This window comes from Halichoeres trimaculatus, unplaced genomic scaffold, assembly GCF_033239565.1.
Source record: "Halichoeres trimaculatus isolate MK-OKI-2021-1 unplaced genomic scaffold, fHalTri1.1 fHalTri1_scaffold_5, whole genome shotgun sequence".
NCBI lineage: Eukaryota > Metazoa > Chordata > Actinopteri > Labriformes > Labridae > Halichoeres > Halichoeres trimaculatus.
The window spans coordinates 28435712-28452732 of NW_027437183.1; the positions used below are offsets into that span (position 1 = coordinate 28435712).

General features: G+C 40.4%; 1 protein-coding gene across 2 annotated transcripts in view; it reads left to right on the top strand.

Annotated features, from left to right (window-relative positions):
• The window catches only part of bmpr1ba (bone morphogenetic protein receptor, type IBa), an 85931-nt gene extending 69772 nt beyond the window's left edge, over positions 1-16159 (top strand). For both annotated transcript variants that reach the window (XM_074671130.1, XM_074671131.1), the window contains 10 exons: positions 9502-9664; positions 10059-10158; positions 11686-11788; positions 12678-12774; positions 12936-13074; positions 13398-13590; positions 14293-14590; positions 14736-14911; positions 15063-15193; positions 15302-16159. In XM_074671130.1, the coding sequence (XP_074527231.1) occupies positions 9502-9664; positions 10059-10158; positions 11686-11788; positions 12678-12774; positions 12936-13074; positions 13398-13590; positions 14293-14590; positions 14736-14911; positions 15063-15193; positions 15302-15427 (1526 nt within the window). In that variant the 3' untranslated portion in view covers positions 15428-16159. The remainder of the gene's footprint in view (positions 1-9501; positions 9665-10058; positions 10159-11685; positions 11789-12677; positions 12775-12935; positions 13075-13397; positions 13591-14292; positions 14591-14735; positions 14912-15062; positions 15194-15301) is intronic.
• Positions 16160-17021: the final 862 nt, after the last annotated feature.

Here is a 17021-nt window from a genome sequence, read left to right on the forward strand (position 1 = left end):
GCTGGTCACAGCATAAAGCTGGCAGATGACAGCTGTAAACCCAGAGACTGGCAGAGGCTCATTACTGCATCATTCATCAGAGTGACATAATGAAGGAATGTTTGAAGAGCTCTTGACGATGTTGTTGTGTTTTCAGAATAGAAACGCCAAAGGCTGCTCGAACCGCTTAATCGCGCTATTTGTGTTCAAGGAAACGTTTCGTTTTGTTTCTGGACAATGTCACATTTCTTGCCTCTTTTTAAAGAAATTTGCTGGTTTTGTGCTTCATAATAGTTTGTCTTCAGATTTAAGTCTACACTTATATTTTCAGACTGTCAACAGTCCTTTATGACGTCAGCAGACTGCCTGATTCATTTATATGTTAAAATCATTTAGTTACATTTAAACAGCTGTTGCTTTATTACTCTTAAATGCTTGTTTTAGTGTAACGTTTATAGAATGAATTTCCTATCTTAAATCAAGAGCATTTTTAATTGATTTGAGAGCAGTATTTTATTGATTTCATGCTCAGATTTTGTGATATTGTCTCTCAAAACTCTGCTCTTGCACTTAAATTTGCTCTGCGCGTGCTCAAACTTGTCCTCACCCTCGGTTATAATGCTGCTCGCGCAGATTTCCAATATTCAGTACACAGCCCAATATAGTTTTCATTAAAATGAATTTAAAACACAAGCCTGATTTCCTTGACTCTGTTGGTCCATTTTTTATGAGAGCTGTTGTCTCGCTAGCTTCATGATGGTGACACTGATTTCTCCAACAGCACACCGCAAAGAGCACTGTGTCATGCATCTATGATTATACAACATAGCTATTTCAGTAAAACACACGGAGATCGTGCATTTATTGAATGATATTTGATTCCAACAGTGAACAAAAAAAATAAAGAAATCACATTTATTACAGCCCCAGAGGTCAGAGGGTGATAAACCAGGTTGAAAGAGGGCCCGCCCGTGTGTGACGCTCCGTGAACAACAGCAAACACACGTAAACAAACAGGGATAATCTGATTGGTCATTGATCCACAAAAAATTCGAGAGCAGACAAAGATTTGTGAGCAGAAATTCCCTCAGCGCAAGAAGAAGAACCCGAGTGTGAGCGCAGGAAATCTGTGTGAGCAGCATTATATCCGAGCGTGACGATACAGTTTGAGCACGCGCAGAGCAAATTTGAGCGCAAGAGCAGAGCTTTGAGAGACAATATCACAAAATCTGAGCATAAAATCAATAAAGTACTGCTCTCAAATCAATTAAAAATGCTCTTGATTTAAGATAGGAAATTCATTCCATAAATGTGAACCTACCCTCAAAGCAGCATCTTTATATAATATTCATTTGAAAGGTTTAAAGCCAAGAGGTGTTAAGAAGGAAGAAAATGAGGGTCAACAGAAAAGGATGAAGGAGGAGGATGAAACCTGCTCTTCTGTCAGGGAAACAGCAGAACAGACTTCTTTTGAGTGTTTTTCAAGGTAAAGGGTGTGGAGAAGTAATGATGCATAACTTTTTCCTGCCCTAGATAAACCAGTATACATCACAGAAGTCTCAAAGCTGTGCGCTAAACAAAGATTTTTTTTGGCTTTGATAGGTGGTTAGAAAAATATAAATGGCTACATGCTCTGAACCTTTAAATAAAGCAAGTTTAAAACGGTAAACTAAGCAATACAGGCAAGAAAAACTCTCAGAGAGGAAGAGCTTTGTCACTGAACTTTAGAGCCAAACATATTTGGAGTTTCAAGGTGTTTTTTAGCCAAAACACCACGAGAGACAACGTCAGCTCTCCAGCATCCACATCCCAAAGCAGCGTTCATTAACACATTCCTGCACATGTGGGATGGCTTGGCTCAGCTTGACATTGACAGGAAGAAGAACATAGAGATAAGAGCAAGCGCACTGAAAGCCTGTGGAGGCTAAGACGGAGGCAAAAACTGGGGAGCAGGAAGAAAAAAAACCCTCTCACCTTCCATGAGTCTTCAGTGCACCGACGGCACTGTCAAACAGCCGAAGATGAACTGCTACCAGAGGGAGGAAGGGGGCAGGAAGGGAGCTGAGTTGTTAAATGAGTGTGTCTTAAGTGGAAGGGGGAGGTGGGGAGTGTTTACATGGGCTCGCTGAAAGAGATTTTCTGGAAGGCCTTGTTTGACACGACGGGGATAACGAATGAATGTGTTCTGTCTTTCTCTTTCCCCTCTTGTCTGTCTTTGTTGTCTCTCTCCCTCCAAATCTTCACCCTTGTATTTCACCCACAATATCCCTTTACCTCACACCGATCCCCCGTCTCTCTCAATATCTCTTCTTCTGACTGTTTGTGCGTCAGTTTCCACAAAGCGGCGTCCAGTCAAAAGAAGTCTTTTAGCTTTTGGGGGTTTGTGGGGCCACGGTTGTTAATTGTGTGTTTACAGTGGCCCCTATATCCTGCCATTGAGCCCCAAAACAGCCTATAGGGGAGACCTGAGAGCTCATAGTGGTATCTGAAAGGCTGTTTCAGGGAAAAAGCTTGAAACAATTATAGTGTCAGAAAAGTGGCTGGAAATTCAGGCAGTTTCAAAGCACAAAGGGGTGACTTTAAGCATGTTTTGACATGAGTGGTACTCAGCATGACTTTGTGGGGTTTGCACCTTCCAGCCAGGACCCTCCAATCAATAAATACATAATGGCATGCAAATCTCTTAATGGCTCTTTTAAAGACAGTGTTTCCACTAAGCCTCTTTGTGTTTTACTCCACAGCTAAGAAAGACAGCTTATTTTTCAATCCTCCCAGCAGCAGTATTTTTACTTGAAGATCCGAGATGAGGAACATTCAGGGTCAGGGCCTTCTTGCTTTCTACAATAGCAAAATGTTTAACCTTGGTCAGGCTCCCTCCCCCAGACAGATGGGACAGGTTTAGAAAAAAACATGAACATAACCTCAGGATGAAGGAAACATTCAGCAGAGGCAGCGTCCAAAGGCTTCGGTAGTCAGAGGTCAACCTGAGGCACAAAAATGAGAAAAAATCTAAAAGAAATTTGTTAGAGAGTAGGTGCTGGACTGTGGTTTGCACACATTTTCAAACAGCCAGAAAGTAGCACTGAGCCCTGATGCAGCAAATGTTTTAGAGGCCGTTTACACAACAATGGTTTTAGGGTGAAACGCAAAAATTTTGTTGCGTTTCAGCCGACATAAAATGCACACTTTTGAAAACGGCCTCCAGAGTGGGATTTTTCTGAAACGCTGCTGACACCATTGCCGTGTAAACGGTGTCAGCAGCGTTTTCAGTGGAAACGCTGACGTCACTTTCTGCTCCTCACGAGTGCATACAACAGTACAACAGTTACGGTTGTTTCAATCATTGAAAACTACCCTGTTGTGCTTGTGCTGCTCAATCTGCTGTATCTGCTGACTGTCTGTATGAAAATGTGCATCTGTTGCTCCACTTTTGCACTTAGTATTCCCCAATACACCAGATGATTGGCTAAACTCTTCTTCAGTGGAGATCTCCCAAAAGCGGATTCTGGACAAGATAGGTATAGTGCTGACTGCAGGCCTGGCATGCTTACTACAGCGTTTTCAGTCCCTCGGCGTTTCCATGTAAACGGAGATTCTTTTCACTGCTTTTTAGCGTTTTCAGATGAAACATTGTCGTGTCAACGGGGCCAGTTTCAGGATGACGTAAATCCACTGAACAATGTCTCGAAGTCTCAAAGCAATATAGTCTGACTATTAAATGGACTATTTCACCAACTGTATACCTTTATAAGTAGGGATGGGTGACTTTCACATTTGAAATGATACGGTACCGATTCCCGGTACCTGGCAATCAGTACCGGTACTAATTTTCGGTACTTTTTTGTGTTTATGTGGTTAAAAATAACAATTTGTTTGATAATAAAATATCAGTTCTTTTCAATTTAACATATTTATTCTTTAGTATATAACCTTATTATGTGATGTTCACGTCCAGCTAGGAAAATCGCCTACTCTTCCACTCCCTCACAGTCACAAGGATGCATTAGGTACCTAAACATGGTGCCTTTTGATTTTCCGTGAATCGGTACCTGATACTTTTGACAGAATTCGGACGGTACCTGTAAAAGTACCTAATTCGGTACCCATCCCTACTTATAAGATGGTGACAGGCTTTTAAGCAGCTCTAGTTTCACTGCCAGCACAATCTGGTCCCCTGTAGTTTAAATAAGAAATCTTTACTTTGTACAAGGAACGTTCATGACTCACAGTTGAGGCTTTTCTTTTTTCCCTCCCTCCTTATTATCTCTCTCCCACTGTCTTTCTCTCATGTGCACGCACACACATACACACACACACATACACACTGACGCACGCGGAGCAGTAGCCAGAGATCCCAGGTGCAGGATGGATGTGAAAGGCTTTGTGTTTTGTCAACAGCACAGCAGCACCTCACATGACCATCCAGCGGACTCATGCAGGGAGGACAGGGCAAAGAAAGTGGAAGATGAGAAGGAGGAGGAGGAGTTTGGAGAAAACATTGGAGTAGGAAAAGAAGAAAGGCAGGAGTAAGTTTAAACGGTGGAAGATGAAGAAAAGAGATAGAAAAAGAGCTGCTGAAAAAAAAGGATGTAGGACAAAGAAGAGAGGAAGAGAGGGGTTTGGCAGAGAATGTGACACAAAGTGAGTGAGCATTAGGGAGCAGGATGGAGGAGGTGATGGAGTGAGGGGGAGACAGAGTGAGAGAAAGGGTGGAAAAGGCCAGTGGCCTCTGCTCTGTCCCCTCTGTGTGCTGCTAAACTGCCCACCAGTTCCCTGCAGCTCTGTCACTTCTCGTTTGTTAATCCCCCTTTCTTCTCCCCCTTCTCCTTTTCCTCGCTCCCTTTCTCTCAAATCGGTCAATTGTTAATGTGACCCCTTTAAACCCCACCGCCCCTCTCTCGCAGCATTGTCAACACATTATCAGTGTGTACAAGAGCGACATTTAGGAAGGGAAGTGCTTGATAATAAATGACGATACTTGTTTGAAAGAATTTATCAAAGTTATTTCATCAATGATGAGCTTACTTTTAAAATCTTACAATGAACTGGAGAGATATTTCCCCGCTATGACTGAAAATAACTGTTTTATTTGACATAAACTTGATATTTTAATGCTGTAGCTGTGGACTTATAAAGCAAAGTAAAAGAAGTTCAGACAACTAAAGGTTGAACTCCCACAACACGGCTTCGTCTTTGTTTCCTCCTACCAACTTGAACGAGTGTATCAGAACATCAACCTCAGCAATTCGCTCTTAACTGTAACACAGAGAAGACAGATCAAAGCACAACATCCGACACAAACCAACATGCAACACTGCATAACCTCATTTCTTTATTTATTAAATTCATGTTTGTCTTTGTCTTACCCTCTGAAGTCAGCCTCACTTTAAGCTAAGCTAACTTTGACAACAGATCCTGAGACATATAGAAGCAGATTTGAAGCACATGTGTGAGGTAATGTGTGAGTATGTTTCAGTCCACTGGGAAGCTTAAAGCGTTCATCCCTTGAGGGAGTTCTTTCATGTTTTGTGAAAGACAGCTGAGCTCAGATGAAAGAGAGGTTACCACCCATTATCTGACATTTGACTGACAGCCTGGAACCACCCTCAATACTTCTATAAAGCACCTTTTTAAGTTTTCATCTCAACCAATTTGTTGTACAGAAGTGACACTCTTAACGCGCAGTTAAGTCATTTTGAGCATGAAATGCACCTTGTCTGTCACAACCACAACAAAGCTTTTGCTAGCATGTTAGTGCTGAGGATTTAATTCATGTGAGAGGTAAATGATTCAGTGTAAGAAGATTTTTTAAAACAAGGGTGGTTTCACTATGGCAAGCTGTTCTAACATTTAAATGGTAGACTGGATACGCGATGCAGATATCTATAATTCAATTTCATCTAGACAAAAACAACATTTCAGATATCCGAAAATACAGGGAGCCTATTCTGCCTTTCCACAATTGTCATTTCAGGTATCAACAATGTCATTTTGACCCGGCGAAATATGTCACTTTTCACCATTCATGTGTATGGTGTTTCTCAATCGAGATATATGCTATGTCATTTCGGCTATCCAAAATGTAAATTACGGATATCTGCAAATACGTTGTAGATATCTGTTATTCCAATTAAAAATATTTCTAAAAACATTTTGGCTTGACAGAATTAGAATTATTATTTTTTTAATTAAGGTTATTAGGGGCTCGGGCTTCGAATGCTATTGCTCTTCCATTTGCGTCTTTTTTTTTCCAACTTCTTCATCTTCTGGACAAAATTTTACTCGTCCTAGGATTTTGAGAAAAACACCACAAATTATACATCAAAACTTTCAGCTCGATCGGAAATAGTGTGCTATGACTTTTTTCATTAATTCGCGAAATTTTGGCTGAGATATTCGCAAAAAACAACGATAATTGTCTCCTAAGGAATGAATGGGAATCTAGGACTCTCCCTCCAAAATTTCTGCTAAATTTGAGATGCTAAAACTTCAGCATACTTTCACTTGCAGACCAGAAACCAGAAATGTGTGAAAGTGTTTGGTAAAGTCAGTCTCAAACACGTGAATGAGGTATGGTCACATCCCTCCTGTGTTTCTGAACTATTTCATAAATGCAAAAAGCCCTCCGAGCCCCTCTCACAATTTCAGTGGGAATTGTCTAGTTTGTAATTCTAATTCCGAATTGAATTACAGATATCTGCATCGCATATCCAGTCTAGCATCTAAAAATTAAGACAGATTGTCAGCAGAGATCCGCTCCAACTGAATTTGAAAGTTTTTTTTATCCCAGTGCTAATCAATTAACACAACAATTAAAAACAGCAGCTGAGTTACTTAGCATTAAAATAAGAATATGCTGATATTAGTATTAGCTTAACAGCTAGCTAAGCCACAATAAGATGATAAGCTAACACAAGCTAACTTGAGAGTGGCTGATGCTAAGCCACACTAAGATGGCAAAACTTAGGCTTGCCCACTTGTTGTGTGGGAAAAAACCCCAGCAGGACTACACAAGCATGGCTTAACTCACACATGGGTTTGTATTTGTCTCCCATTTACAAGATCATGTCCTGAAAGTCTCCATTCCGTCTCCTTAATAATAAGAAACCTACTTTTAGCCAAAACTCAATTCAAACACCTCAAGATGGCTTTTAGTCTGGTTGGAATTTCTGATGAGACAATGTTTGTTTTTAATGCTGTAGTTACATCACACTTGAACTTCTGCAAACAACTGTTTATGCTCATAGTTTTGAAAATGCCCTGTGCTCTCTGACCTATAGAAAAGTCAAAGCAGTTTTTGTGCTTTAAATGTCTTATTAGGTTATCTCAAACTCTTCTGCTTTGCCGTACGTAGCTTTTCACTACATGGACAGTAAGCATTTATAAGATCATATAAGTATGATCAGTTAGTGTGTTGTGACTGTGCTCTGTCACACACACTGTCTACATTATCCACTCTCTCATTGTCTTTTAAAATACTGTAGTAGAAAACTAGAGGACGGAAGAGGAGTCAGCTTAGGGTTCAGATTTTGTATCTGCTTGTAGTTTATTTCAGAGAGAGGAAGGACTCTCTGCTCGCAGCTGTTAAGCATCTGGTCTCAATGATCATGCTGGAATGAATGAAAATCTTAAAAGCCATGAAGGAAAGACACTTCCGTGAGCCCTTTTTTCCCCTCAAGTGACAAACAGGTGCTCTTTTGAAATAGGATAAGTGGAGAATACAAAAGCCCAGTTCTAGCTCTAAGAAGCAGTATCAGCTGTGAGAGTTTTAAAACAAACTTTTACTGTGAGTGAGCACATTTCTTTTTATTGGATGATCAGGCTTTACGTTTGTTTTTCATTTCTTTCTGACATGTCTTTCTTCTGTTCTTTTTCTCATGTGTTCGTATCTTCAAGCGTTCCCACTTTTGTTTCCCTATAGTATCACAGAATATGCTTAGATTTCGTCTGACGGCTCATGTGGAACAGATTTAACGTGTGAATGCTGAGTATGCATATAGAATAGATTTGTCGTCTTGGCCTTGGCACTCCTTGCAGTCATACACCAGCACAGCCCCAAAGCTGGAAAGCAAATATATATAAAACTTGCTCCCCTGGGGAACTTACAAACCTGCAGGAAGATGCTGGAGTTGGAGGCAGGGCTTATGGAGTGTTCTGTCTAGAAGCAGCTGCAGCATTAGGGTGATAAAACTAGATACATCAAACTTTAAAAGAAATGAGCCACAATCCTGAAGCGCGTGCTCACTTTACACGTTCTTCACCCCTTGTTTAAAATGGATTTTGGGGCTTTTATTCCTTTAATTGGATAGTAGAGAGGACAGTGGATAGATATGGAAACAGGGCGAGAGTGGGGGGTGACATGCAGGAAAGAGCCCACGGGCTGGATTCGGACTCAGGCCACCTGCACAAGGGCAAATCTCATTGAGCGTGTCCTAAACCACTAGGCCAGGGGTCTGCAACCTTTTCTTTCAAAGGAGCCATTCTTCCTCAGCTCGATAGGATTTAAGTTATTCAGAAGCCACAAGATCTACTTTATCTTCACAATAAAGACAAAAAAGTAGACAAAATTCTAAACAAAGTAAAAATCTAGTGAATAATTATCTTAACATCAAGTTTTTTGGTGTTTATTAAATTGTTTATGTGATTTCTATGTTTTGATTTTAAATAAATTCATATAATTTTTAAAGAAAATTTTAAAATGTCAGGGCTCAATTTGCAAAATTTATGAAATTTCAAAAAGTTGCAATTTTTTTTTTAAATTTCACACTTTAAAAATTTGCATTTTAAAAAAAATCAAATTAAAAAATGTGCAAAAATTGGCTATTTTTTTAATTAAAAAAATCGCCAAAAACTCATAAATTTCTAAAAAATATATAAAAACTATAATTTAAAAAAAGTTGCTAAATTTTCAAAAAAATGTAAACATTTCAAAAATAAAAACATGGAATTTAAATATTTTGCAATTTTTCCCCCCAAATTTGATTAAAAAAAAATAAAAAAAATAAAATTCTTGAAAATCTAAAAATCATTAGAAAGCTTTTTTTTAAAAAGATGTGCTGCAAATTTAGCCCACCAAATTGTTAACACATGATTTTATAAAGTGTCAGTGTCTTTAATCATAAATACCCTCTGTAAGAAAAATAAAGAGACTTTATTTCAATGTTTTTTAAAGCTACAAGGAGCCACTGCAAAGGAGTCAAAAGCCACATGAGGCTCCAGAACTGCAGGATGAAGACCCTCGCACTAGGCCATCTCTTTTTTTTTTAATCTCAAGAGATACTGCTTTTCTGCTCCCAGTTTTGATAATGCAGGGAGTATGTCCGACTGCCTCCCAACAAATCCTTTTTTACTATCTAGCCAGTCTCTATGGGTCCACGCTTATGATGGCATTAATAATAAAACCTTGCCCTTGTGTTAGTGCTCTTTCCCTCTGCAAACATGTATTCTCTGTAATTCATGATTCTGTTTTTTGTTTCTTTCCAAGCTAAATCTTGCCTTCTTTCTCATTTTTCCTGTTTCCAGGGAATATATTGGACAGCATGCTGCTGAGAGCATCCAGCAAGGAGGCAGTAGAGAGTGGGAAGGAAGCGAGTGGCAGCACAGCTCCTGCTTCAGCTTCCCAGAGACTACTATGGTGTCACTGCTATCACCACTGTCCTGATGATTCAACCAATAACACATGCAGGTACACACACACACACACACACACACACCAATACTTGAGTCAAAAACAGTTATACATATTTAAAATGTGTGTTGATAGCCTGCAAAAAACTGGAACACAAGCAAGAGTCTATGCCTTAGGAAAACTTTGGATTCTGATTTGTTTTTCTCTTTACAAGCAATTCAAATTCAGATATCATTTTTGTCTCGAGATAAGATTTTTCTTGTCTTCTCTGTAAAAAGGCCCATATGCAGTTTAGAAAAAGAAACTTTTGCCTGAAATAAAGCATTAAAACTTCTTAGATTTCAGTTTTTTGCAGTGTAATCTACCCACAGACTCTATTTGTGATATGTCATTTGATTGTTTAACATCATTTCACTGTTTGCAATTAACTGCTGACTGGTGTCTCTTACAGGACTGACGGTTACTGTTTCACTATGGTGGAAGAGGAGGGAGGATTACCGGTGAAGACTGCAGGTTGCCTCGGGCTGGTGGGGTCAGAATTTCAGTGTAGGGTGAGTAGAGGATGTAACATTACAGCTCAGTCTTTGGCATCTTGTATCAAAGATTTCTCGAAAAAAAACTTAAGAATGATGGTAAGAATGAGGAAAGGGTAAACAAATTAAGCAAGTGGTTCTGTTTATATTTATACGGACAGCGTATGAGATGTGAAGCCTAAATACCGCCTTGATGCGTGTTGATATATTGAGCTGGTGGAGTAGAGGCATGTGCAGAGGCATGCCGGCTGATGTAGCTGAAGGGCCACTGTTACATCAGCTAATAAACTGACAACAAAACATTAATGATCCCTCAAGTTGTTAAAATCTGAAGTTCAGCAAATTCTGATGTAGAATTGGCGAAGGCACTTGGGATCATGGAAAAGTTCATGGACTTGTTGATGAACTGTTAAGCCACATTTCCACAAAGCAGACCAGATTGGTTCGTCTCAGTATGGCAGGTATTTTGTGGCGTTTCCACTGACTTATCCCAGGACAGATCCCCAAATAACCACGCCAAGCCATCCCACTTTTTGGGACCCTTTCATAAGGGTGCCAGACTGAACCGATCCACTCTCAGAAGGTGGAGCTACAACACTACAGACCGTTGATTGGTCAAAAGAATCGCCACTTACTCTGCGACAGCGGCTGCATTTCTCCTGACGGCACACAGACTTCTCTGAAACAAAAGCTTGATTGCACTTTGTATCAAAGAGCTACATGCAAATCACAGAGAGGATGAAACGCTGCATGTCTTCCATCTATGTTCTTTGTTTACAGTGTCACGTTTTTCTTCAGTGTTGGATTAGCGGGGTACACTGTGTCGCGCTGCTAAGGCGTCATGCTATTATTTAACAGCTGAAGCTTTGGGCATCCGGCTTACAGGCCGCCTACCATGAGAGGGCACAGTTCTGCTGTGGAACTGATACGGGATCAGACTTAACTGTACCAAACAGTGCCAAACTGTACTGAACCAAACCGGACTGCTTGGTGGAAACGCGGCTTTAGTCTTCATTTAGTTTTCTTCAGCATTTCATCCCCAACCCTGCTAATCTGATTTTTTTTCTGAAAGACAGTCAGGAGTTATTAAAATGAAAAAATATGTCTGATATAAATGTGCACTCAACTTTAACTTAGTCATGTGGTTGGAACCATGTCGTCCCTGTAAAAATGAAGGAGGCGGCTTTTATTACCTACGCAGGGCTTTAGCCGACAACTACTTTCATGGTTGATTCATGTCGGTGGATTTATTCACCAGATGAACAGCACATCAAAATTTGAATACTTTTCTAACAATGCCCAAAACACATTCTTGTTCTTAATTTCAATAGTTTTGTAAATCTGTTTAATCAAGTTAGTATGAAAATCAAATGTTTCCTATGTGTTTTGACGCAAAAGTAGTAAAAGGAAGTGAATCCTCACGGTTATCAGTAAAAACTGAGTTTTGCTTTGTTTTTCTGCTAATTGGTGAATCTTTGAGTAAAGAAAAAGTGTAAAATGGAACAAAAGCAAGGATGGAATAATACTAATTTGTCTGTGTTTTAGGACACAGGAAACTCTCGTCAAAGGAGATCTCTGGAGTGCTGCACGGACCAGGATTACTGTAACCAAAACCTACACCCCACACTGCCGCCGCTGAAGCCACCGCGTAAGTTCATCTTTTACTCCCATCCCTCCCCTGATCTTTCCTGCACATGAAACCTTAGAAAGATCTGGAAGGCCACTTGTTTTCCAGCAGGCAGGTGACAGGGACAGTGATACAGACAGGCCTGCGAACTGTGGCTGACAGTGTTAGCACACAGGATCCACGGATGGAGATATCATGACAATGTCAGAGTCAAAAATGGCTAAAGTGGAGGAGTTACTGTCAAAATGTCCTGCAGCTTGCCATTGCTGCTGGGTGTCAAGAGGATAGGGAGGTCTCCGCTGTGTAAAACACTATCCTCCGTGTGCGAGTCTGAGAGTCCTTTTGTGTGTTGGAGAGACAGTAAGCTTAGATTCCCAGGGAAATCACAAGCCGCAGCAGACACCAGGGGCACAGTCATCAATCTGAAACTCTATCATAGAGGATCAGGAAGAGAATTCATCGACTATACTGAGGGCTTCCTCTTGCTGTTGACTGCTGCCCCTGAGGGAAAAGAGAGTGTGCCAGAAGAAAATGAAAAATTGATGAGTGAAATATGATTTGTGTTTGATTTACTGTACACTCTTCTTTCAAGTGAGTTGTGTGGATGACTGATTTTATGGTGTCATATCCTCTAAATCCCTCTTTTTGAATTAAGCATACCAGAGGGTTTGACTCCAGTTTGTTGCTCTTTCTGAGTTTCAGCTCTCAGAAAGTTATTTGCAACATTTTCTCACAATTGTCCAGCTGTTGCGCTCTAAATGGATCGTTGTTGATTGTCCAAATAATAGATTAATTTGACTGATTACCACATGCTTTGGTTTTTGATTATTATTTTATCCTGACGCCCTCTCATCTGTCATTCTTTACTGTTTGTCTCAACTCTTCACCTCTTTTTCCCCCCTTCCTGCAGTCTATGTCGATGGAAAGATCCACCACATGGCCTTGCTGATCTCCGTCACTGTGTGCAGCCTTATCCTGGCTGTTATTATCGTTTTCTGCTACTTCAGGTATTCCACAGCTAACATTCCCTAGTCTCTGATGCCTACCATGTAAACTACACTACACTCCTTATTACTGCACTTTTGTGTTTTGTTTACATGAGTTTGTTTTAATTTGTCAGATAATATGCTTGTTATCATGTAATCTCACTATAATTCTGTTTATGTAGGTATAAGCGGCAGGAGTCCCGTCCTCGATACAGCATTGGTCTGGAGCAGGATGATACCTACATTCCCCCTGGAGAGTCTCTGAAGGACCTGATAGAGCAATCACAGAGCTCTGGATCAGGCTCAGGGCTCCCTCTGTTGGTGAGATGCTCTCATTGCAGCTGAATACCAAAACAGTGCTCTATTAGTCCTGTACATGTACAAAAGAACGACATCATAGCTAATAGATTTATTATTGTGTTTATCTAAATGGAATCATGTGGGGGGATAACAGATCATTTGATACATTCAGTATTGACAAAGAAAAGACATCATGCAGTCAAATTTTCACAGCTGTACTGCTTCAACCATTGGAAAATTCTGGCTTTGTTTAGAGAAGACATCACTTAAATGTACTTGAACCCTTATGAGTCTAAATGCTAACTGTAAACTTTACCTTTAAATCTTATTTTTCTCCTCCTCAGGTGCAGAGAACGATAGCCAAGCAGATCCAGATGGTGAAGCAGATTGGCAAGGGGAGGTATGGAGAGGTGTGGATGGGCAGATGGAGGGGGGAAAAAGTGGCTGTTAAAGTTTTCTTCACCACTGAGGAGGCCAGTTGGTTCAGGGAGACGGAGATTTACCAGACAGTCCTCATGAGACATGAGAACATACTGGGTAAGAAAGATTTCTGTTTCTCATCCACATCAAGAAATGACCAGTTTCATTATGGACTTATTTTCTGTCAAACTAATTTTCATCTCTCTGCTTTTGTCCTGCTGTTCAGAAATGGTCTTTAAAAAAAAAAAAAAAAAAAAGATTATGAGAGACGAATGTGAATGAGTGCCCCTGATGATATCTTATTAATAGATAAATGGATGAAATACTCTGTGTGTTTATAGGTGATGGATTTTAAGATGGTTGAACAAACTAGCATAAAAACAAACAAACAAAAAACCCAAATAAACAAAAAAAAAGTCATGCAGTGACTTTAAGAAGTTGTCTGTTCTTATCTATGCTGCACCACACTGCAACCACCACCAAAACAGATCAATTATAGCCAGGAGACCAAACACCAAACTCACACAGTTATAAAGTAGACAGCAACAGACAGCATACCAAAGCCTGCATAATTAAACAGCACAAGATGCATAGTAATTAAGCAGGGGGCAAAAGATCACCTGCCGGTTAACCAGAAGACAGACTGGAAGCTGCTGTGCGTCTTAAGTGGATGCTACGTTGTGTTTGTTTTATGTCTGTCTCAATATTTGCAGCTAAAGCTTCTGTTTAACGTTTAATGCTGTTTTGGCTTCACTCTAAAAAGGCAGCAGTGAAAACAGTTTTGAACTCACCACTTCTTCGCCGTACCTCCTTTCACAGGGTTTATAGCTGCTGATATCAAAGGAACTGGCTCCTGGACTCAGCTCTACCTGATCACAGACTATCATGAAAACGGCTCTTTGTATGACTACCTCAAATCAACCACTCTGGACAATAAAGCCATGCTGCGATTGGCCTACTCCTCAGTGTCAGGCCTTTGTCACCTCCACACCGAGATCTTTGGCACCCAGGGGAAACCTGCCATCGCCCACAGAGATCTGAAGAGCAAAAACATTCTGGTGAAAAGAAACGGGACCTGCTGTATAGCAGACCTGGGACTGGCAGTGAAGTTTATCAGGTGAGAGCGTCAGAGACAGGATTAATAAGTTATTAGTGAAATCATATTGTGCTAAATTCTTGCTCTTTTGGAGGTAGGATTCAGTAATGTGCGTAGCTTTTTAATCTTCCATTTCTAATTTTTGCTTGAAAATTTCTCTCTGCAGTGACACCAATGAGGTAGATATCCCTCCCAACACCAGAGTGGGTACAAAGCGCTACATGCCCCCAGAGGTTCTGGACGAGACTCTGAACAGAAGTCATTTTCAGTCGTACATCATGGCGGATATGTACAGCTTCGGGCTCATTCTCTGGGAAATTGCTCGACGTTGTGTCTCAGGAGGTAAACAGTTTTTTTTGCACAAGCCTCCTCCAAAGGCTAGACTTCCAGAATAGATGCGTGCACCTTTTTGTATTGTGCAGCATTGAAGAATCTTATCCAACAGAATTTATCAAGTCTTAAAGTCTTTCTTTCCTTGATTTTTTTGTGGCAGGGATCCTTGAAGAGTACCAGTTGCCGTATCATGAGTTAGTTCCTACAGACCCGTCATATGAAGACATGAGAGAGGTGGTCTGCATCAAGAAACTAAGACCATCCTTTCCTAATCGATGGACCAGCGATGAGGTACAGTAATGAAAAATGTGCTTGTATGCTTCTGCACGTCTCATGTTCCCATATGCATGTGTGCAAACCCAGCAGGTAATGACTTTTAAAACTCCTGTCTCTCCCCAGTGCCTAAGACAGATGGGAAAACTGATGACAGAGTGCTGGGCCCACAGCCCGGCCTGCCGCCTCACAGCCCTTCGAGTCAAAAAGACACTTGCCAAGATGTCAGAGTCACAGGACATCAAGTTGTGAGTGGCTACTGCCAGATGTGTGTTCACACACACAGAAAGGGCATTAACTATCACACTGGTTCTGGTTAAGGCTGCACAATCCTTTCTTTTCCTGAGGAGACACGGGGAGCAAGATCATCACTCTGAGATCAAAGGATCCCAAACTTTGAGTCTAGATGCCCAGAACTCTGCAATCCAACCCATCCTTGAAATATATGGAACAGAACTATGAAGGTAAACTAAAATAAATAATAAATCCAGGCTAGTACGAAGACTCTTAAAGCAGCTTCCTGCTCCTGTGGGAGAAAGAGATTGAAATTGGCGCTGTAGCTGCACCGATAAATAAACAAGCTACTGACCAGTGAGTGGAATAATCTATGACTGCTTTCTGTGAAAGCTACCTTACCTGTAGATGAAGATCTGATCGTTAGAAAGGAAAGGATGTGCTTAATTGCAGCATGACCCCTCCTCTCAAAACACTGTCACTTCACTACTGCCTATATGTTGTAATTGGATTGAACACATTTTTGTCACTCTTAAATTGACTGTTTTTGGTCCCAGTGACTGACACTATGTGACAGAAAAAAAAGTGTATTTTGATGCTTTAAAAGTTCTGTTTTTGCTGGTAATATTTGTAGACACTGAAGAAGAGGTACAGTATTTCTGTATTTTTGAGTTTGGGTTGGTCAAGAAAGTTGCTAACAAGTTTTTTCATGTAAAACTCAAACTCTTTAATACTTTATGTTGAAAAAATAAAGGCTAAATGTTCAAACCTTTCTCTACTTACCGCAGTCATTCTTTTTTCTTGAATAAATGAAACCTGCAGGAGAAGAGGGAGCAGCATTACAGAAATGGAGCTAGTAAAGTGGAACAGTGCCACCTATAGGTGCACCACTGTAACTGCAAGAGGTGCAGTTGTTGGGACTTCGAATGATTTACTTTAGCTCCAAGGAGTGTTTCCTGTTAATTCAGGGAACAAGACACTCAAGATACAAGTCACGCCTCCCAACATCTGGATTGCCTGTGGACATAAAAAAAGTTGCTGTTTCCTGGCTGACACGCCTTCATTCATGTGAATTAGATAACTTATTGAACATTTTAGCTTTAAAAAAGCTTTTGAAGCACTAGCTATGACAACTATCAAGCCCCTTCAGTAGAAGGATGATTGCTTATACCAATGGTTATGATTCCTCATGCCAATATTTACCACTAATTAGCTTTTTTTTTTGATTATCTGAATACCATGAATGTCTCTTTAGGTGTATTACACCAACACTGTGGGCCATCTAAAAGATGTAGGTAGTCTCAGTGATGTCCATAGACTGTATATAGAGTGGAAAGCGTGGCTCTGCCATTTATTATTGTACAGTTTTGAAGCCAAAATACCTCCATCACAGGTACCACCATTGTAGCAGTTGTGCAGCCAGAGTCTGCACAGTAGAGACTGTGAGGGATTCTGGAAGAATCTCAGTGGAGCCGGGTGACGAAAATAATATATAATTTTTTCTTTCGAGAGTCTAATCACTTCTTGACTCTACCTCCCGACGTATTTTACAATCCATGAAAAAAATACACAAGAACATCAGCCGTCTATCATCGTTAAACCTTATGTAAAA